Here is a 6391-nt window from a genome sequence, read left to right as displayed (position 1 = left end):
TTGTCAGATGTTTACAGAATCTTCATTAACTAAGAGCTTTGCTAGATAACAGAAGCTGAAGCATGGCATCAATGGCTCTGATAAGGACAAGTGTACAACCAATCTGCTTGACAACTGACAAGAGGCTGGGGTTTGAAACAGACTGCAAAAAGAACACAAGAAAGTGATTTGCAAAGGGCATTCCAGTTGTTTGCCTTACATCTTCTTTCCTCTGTCTGTATTGAAACAAGACTGTAATCAGCTAAAATACCCTTGTGCTCTTGTCTCTCCACCAGAAAGTAAATATAGAAGAAATGCATTGTTTTGGAGTATTAGCTGCACTGTCTGTTTTCAACATCATTGCTTGTTTGACAAGAGGCAAGCCTTTGGAAGACTGGGACAGGCTATCAGCTATGGGAAAGTCTGATGCACGCTTTCATGATCCTAGGGAAGATGAGACCCATTTCAACTTTAAATCTTTCCTGGAGAATATGAAGATGGATTTACTAAGGAGTTTGAATTTGTCAAGAGTCCCCTCACAAGTGAAGACTAAAGAAGAACCACCACAGTTCATGATTGATTTATACAACAGATATGCTGCAGACAAGTCCTCCAGCCCTGCATCCAATATTGTAAGGAGCTTCAGTACTGAAGGTAGGAGAAGTCCTAAATATGTGGACTCGAATTTTTAAAGAAGTACATGGATAGTAAATACTCAGATTCTTTTGAAATTCAGAAGAAACTGAGTTCCTAACTTCCACAAATGCAACATTAAAATTTTTGATTTTATTCTTACTCTATAGTTTCTTTCAGTCTTTAAAAAATGCAGTTACCTTTAGTTTTCTTCTTTGATATTTTCACTGTACAATATTCTCTTCTCAAATGCTTGAACTAAGATGATGCACCAAATAACAGTTTACATGGAGCATGTTTCTCAATCCTAGACATTTGGAACTGAGTTTCTATGTTAGAATGCAAACTTTTGATCACCCATAATTGAGACTGATGCTAGACAGCTTTTCTTTCTGGTGGGCTCTGTACGTATTTAAAAACTACAGCAACCAACTGAGAAATGTGTCTCTGGATCCAAGCAAGGAACAGCACTGCTCCTCCAAAATTCTGGATTAGACAAAGATTTATATGAAAATGGGTAGTCATGCTTATATCGACTGAAAAAATTCAAGATCGCTGTCTATGTAACATTAAGTAGACTTTTAAAAGCTCCATCAGGCAGTAAAAAAGTTAGAAGTGCAATCCTTGTTATAAAAATGAAACAGAGTATGAAGTTTCCTTTTCTATGAATAATAGACATACACAGGTAACAGCACTACAGAGAACTCCAAATTCCCAAATTAATGTCCCTAGTCCTGAAATAGAAAGAAATCTCAACAATATGACCTATATTTTAGTTTCCATATCTCACTCTCCCCTCTGACTACTTTAGAGGGTAAATGCTCTGAAGAAATGGCAGCAACAGCAAATTAAAATTGCCCTAAAATCCAGTCACGATAAAGCAGTTAGTTTACATTAAGCATTAAATAGACATCAGGGATGACTTTTAAACACTACAAATCTGATCTTCCAGCCAAATATCTGCTCCTCCCAAAGCAGAGTTGCTGGTACTGCACACAGATTTGTAGACAACATGAACAAATCCACACAAACTCAGGGAATCCAGGCTGGGACAGTCTGGAACCTACGCATGAAAGGCTGTTTATCACCAAGTCCCAGTTTAGATATACCCTGAGGCTTCAATTCAGGACTTTCAAAAACTTTTCTATTTCCCTGAACTCCCAGTCCAAGTGGTTTTCAAATTTATCTGAAGACAACAACAAAGGCCTCAGCACAGACAGTTCTTAAAGACACTTAAATATGTATATTAGAGCTGTTCATCCCATGCATGATTATAAGAGTAGGAAATCATTGGTCTTTTTAGAAATTCCTTGTATAAAAATATCTTTAGCAAATTGCTAAATCTGAAAACTCTGCACATGCCTTACTTATGCACTTAATACAGCCCAGCATCATCCACAGTTTGTTCTAGGCAGCCTCTTTAGGCTTCCCTCCACACACTCACCTGGCTATGCAATCATGGTAAAATACAATCAACACTAGGGACTTCCATTTCCTCTTTTCACTCTCTGCCCTTGAAACTTGGCCAGAAGACAGGATTTCTTTTTTTTTTAATGCTTTGTCACCATGCTCTTATTTTATGCCCAAAATATATCCTGAGTAACAAATCAAGTTACTTGGACAGTCAGAAGCACTGTAATCACATTTTAATTTCCTATTGCAGATGTTGTTTCTTTAGATTCACCAGAAGAAAACCCATTTCAGAAACACATTTTGTTCTTCAACATCTCTATTCCACAATATGAGGAAATCACCAGAGCGGAACTGAGAATTTATATCTCCTGTCACAGGGAAGTTGGGTCTCTCTCTAGGCTGGAAGGCAACATGGTAATAATTTATGATGTTCTAGATGACGGCCACTGGGAAAACCCAGAAAGTACCAAATCTTTCCTTGTCTCCCACAATATCCAGGAATGTGGTTGGAAGATGTTCGAAGTGTCCAGTGCTGTGAAAAGATGGGTCAGGGCAGACAAGCTGGAGACTAAAAATAAGCTAGAGATTGTTATAAAGAGTAAAGCTCTGAGTGGTTTTACTTGTGGGAAGCTGGATATCAGTGTTACTCCTGACACTAAAAATCTGCCCCTGTTAATAGTGTTCTCCAATGACCGCAGCAATGGGACAAAAGAGACCAAAGTGGAGCTCCGGGAGATGATTGTTCATGAACAAGAAAGTGTGCTCAAGAAATTAGTAAAGAACAACACTTCATCTGAAGAGGAACAGCAGGGAGAGGAAAAGGCCGTCCCTGGATCCCACCTGCATTCCTCCAGAAGCAAGAGAAGCATTGGAGCCAACCACTGCAGGAGAACTTCCCTCCATGTGAACTTTGAAGAGATTGGCTGGGATTCCTGGATCATTGCACCAAAAGATTATGAAGCTTTTGAGTGTAAAGGAGGTTGCTTCTTCCCTCTGACAGATAACGTCACCCCAACAAAACATGCTATTGTCCAAACTCTGGTGCATCTCCAAAACCCCAAAAAAGCCTCCAAGGCCTGTTGTGTTCCAACCAAACTGGATTCAATCTCCATTCTTTATAAGGATGATGCTGGTGTGCCCACTTTGATATATAATTATGAAGGGATGAAAGTGGCAGAATGTGGCTGCAGGTAGTATATAAGGGAGAATCTCTAAGAATAGGAACATCCCCTTTTCCTGTCCTGTGTAAATCTGTACAATAGTGATGCAAATGAAGACCACTGCAAACAAGGTTTGGAGCAGGGTATGGGGCTGGTTGTTGTTGTCGCTGCTTGTTTTAAAGGAAAACTGGCATTTAAAGAATGGCAATCACTGTAAATAGCCTGCATTATATATCATGGCAAAAAGAATACTGGATTAAAATATTGTGAGATTGAATGAATAAGCATTATTTGGTGGCAGCGATACAATGTCAATGCCTTATTTCAAACTTTCTGTTTAATCAATTCTATTTAGGTCACAAACTAGAGGATTTTCAATGGGGGTTTAGGATGTCCTGCAAATGTTTAACAGCTCTTGAAATCTAATTCTCCCAGTCAACTCTGACATTTTCAACTTCTGTAAAACTCAGTAAATGGAATGTTGTCTGCATGATAAAGTCAGGAATCTAAATTCAGGAAGCCTTTTCTCATATCAGTAATCTCAGAGGCTTTTACAGGGAAATGATTTGTTCCTGTAAGTGAAGATTTGCAGTATTCAAAACAGAAGAGACTCTCACTTATTTCATTCCCAAGTTTCCTTCTGTGGGTAGCAGGTGCCTTAGTTTCAGCTTTCTTATCCTCAACGTCCCTATTTTTACCCCTTTATGGCACATACTTGAATGATAAGAAGTGCAGCCTTCCGCTTCTAAGACACTGTTTCCTAGGAGGAACAGCAGCTCTTATCGCCGCACAAAGATAAGGAGCCACTTTGACCTACTGCATATTCTTAGTATTTCTTTGCAAGAACATGCAGTCAAATGATGTCCAGCCTTAGAAGCTGTATCCTAAGAGCAGTGGGGGTTGAAAGAGCTCAGCACTGAAAAACCCAGGCTGCTTATTTAGAAGCATACATTTGTTGTTCAAGGTCTGCTATGAGGTTCTGTTTTTTTTTTTTTTTATTATTTCTTCTTAGGAGAAACTGTTTTACATACGAAATTCTCTCACCCCTTAGAAGCCTGGGAAAAATGGAAAACTTCTATCTGTGTTCTATTCTGCTGTATGAGAAATATACTATCATGCTGTCATTCTTCTGACTTCAGTTGTATTTTCACTAAACAAGGACCCCATCTTTCCTGAAATTAAAGTAAACTTCCTTTGATGCTAATGAAGGTTTTGCCTGTAAAAGGACAAACTGCCTTCCATTGGTTGCAGGTGACAGGTGTAAGTGCTGTACAACGTCACTGCAGTACATCTCACTTCTACTCCTTCACCACCTCCCACACACACACACACACATCTACCTAAGAACTCTTTTGAACCAAATCCACAACAAACTACACATCAATTCAAAGTGTTGAAGAACAACGATGAGGCAAAAACCTAAACAGTACCTTAATGTATGGAAGGAACAGAATTTAAATCGATACATATGTTTTGAATTAGGACAGCCTGTGGGCAAGACGAATTCATTCGGCATGAGCAGGTCAGCTTGAAATCCAATACACAGTTTATTTACTATTGTTAACCTAATACAGAGCAAAGAGCAGGTGAGTGTGAGCAGAGCAGTTGTAATTCCATCAAGAACTGCTGGTTAGATCACAAACCATGAGCACAAAGCACGATTCACTAGAATTCTTGAACTGATTTATAGCCTTTTTCTTTAGAACTGGTCTGCAGTTGGATCAGATCTGAGATCTGGGTCCATGCAAACTCCATACTTCCCTAGCTGCATGCCATTAACCTCTCAAGCTTGCCACGGCGGTAATCATTTTACCACTCCCCACTAGCTTCTGTCACCTTACAGTTATCATTACATCTTCCTCCTGCCAGAGCCCCCTGTATTCTCTCCCTATTTTGTTCCTGTCTCCTAAGCTCCTGACATTTTGCAAAACTTCTCTTAATCAAGTATCAGAAATGACCAAACGTGCACTTGGTGTGATCACATTAGAAGACTTATTCACCCTCGTGTCAATGTAATTGTAGCAAAGTCCCCTCCAGTGATCCCATCTGGAACATAAGGTCCCAGTTATATTTTGGCTTCACTGAATTCAGGACTTTGTCCATAATTAAATGAAAAATGGAGAAGGAGAAAAACCTGTTCCCACATCTTCACAGAGAGAAATTCTCAAGAATCAGGGGGGTGGGGGTGTTACATTCTGAAGTCAAACTTTGATCTATATTTCCCTTATTTGGATGGGAAAAAAAATACCCAAAACCATTTTTGGCTCAAAACCTCAGCTCCTAGATATGCCATCAGAATTCCAGAGAAGACCTACAGATCCCATCCCAAAACTGGACTATAAGTCGCTTTTGTATTTCAATGAAAAAGATCAACTGAGCTTCCAGCCAGCTTCAAGGATCATGTTCCCATTGGCTTAACATTTTGGTTGGCATGGTAGTAAAATGAAACATGAATCTTTCCACAGGGTGATGAACAGGGTCAAGAAGAAATGAGAACCTAGTAGTGACTACAGCTGCTGCTACCTTCAGCATGGTTGAAGAGTGTGTCAAATTGATGTTTGGCTTTATATTTAGCAGTTTGATTTATGTAGCTTTGCACATTTCATTTTAAGTAATTGTTTGAGCTTGCTCATGTTTCAACTGCTTTGGGATGCAACAAGTCAGCCAGGTGGTCATGATGGTTCTAGAGAGTACACAGGCTGTGAAGAACAGGTAAGCATCTTGCCCCTGCTTCAAGCTGGGCCCCACTGGACACTGAGATCCCCCCCTCCCATCACTGGGTTATGAATGTTGACCAGCAGCTTGCTGTTACTGAGGAGCAGGTTGGGGCTTGTGCAGTGTTCAGCAGACACACACTTAAAATTAAAACTTACTTGTTTAACATAAACAGAAGTTCGATGTATGTCCTCCTTTTCAGGCCTGTTACCTATCTGTGTAACAGTCCTGTAACATCAGACTCACCAGCTGACTCCACAGCCAGTTTTAAGGCTAACCTATAGCATTTCAGTCTGAACAGATAAACATGGTAAGCTGGTGAAAGCTGGTTGGAATATATAGCTGGTGTTATTTTTACACAACTTCCCACCTTGTCTGTGTACACAGCAGACACAGTGTCCTCTGCTCTCACCTACTCCTCCACGCCATGTCCCATTACAGAGGAGCAGCTGATGCAACTTAACAACACAGCACCAGCAGTCACTAAAAAT

General features: G+C 39.9%; 1 protein-coding gene across 1 annotated transcript; it reads left to right on the top strand.

The window, feature by feature from the left end:
• Positions 1-293: 293 nt before the first annotated feature.
• GDF2 (growth differentiation factor 2) lies at positions 294-3219 on the top strand (the record flags this gene model as incomplete). The annotated part of the gene is made up of 2 exons (XM_082285694.1): positions 294-633; positions 2276-3219. The coding sequence occupies 2 exons, from the start codon at positions 294-296 to the stop codon at positions 3217-3219; spliced, it is 1284 nt and encodes a 427-aa protein (XP_082141820.1).
• Positions 3220-6391: the final 3172 nt, after the last annotated feature.

This window comes from Coloeus monedula (genome assembly GCF_965178545.1).
Source record: "Coloeus monedula genome assembly, chromosome: 8".
Taxonomy (NCBI): Eukaryota; Metazoa; Chordata; class Aves; order Passeriformes; family Corvidae; genus Coloeus; species Coloeus monedula.
This window is presented reverse-complemented; position numbering and strand designations above follow the sequence as displayed.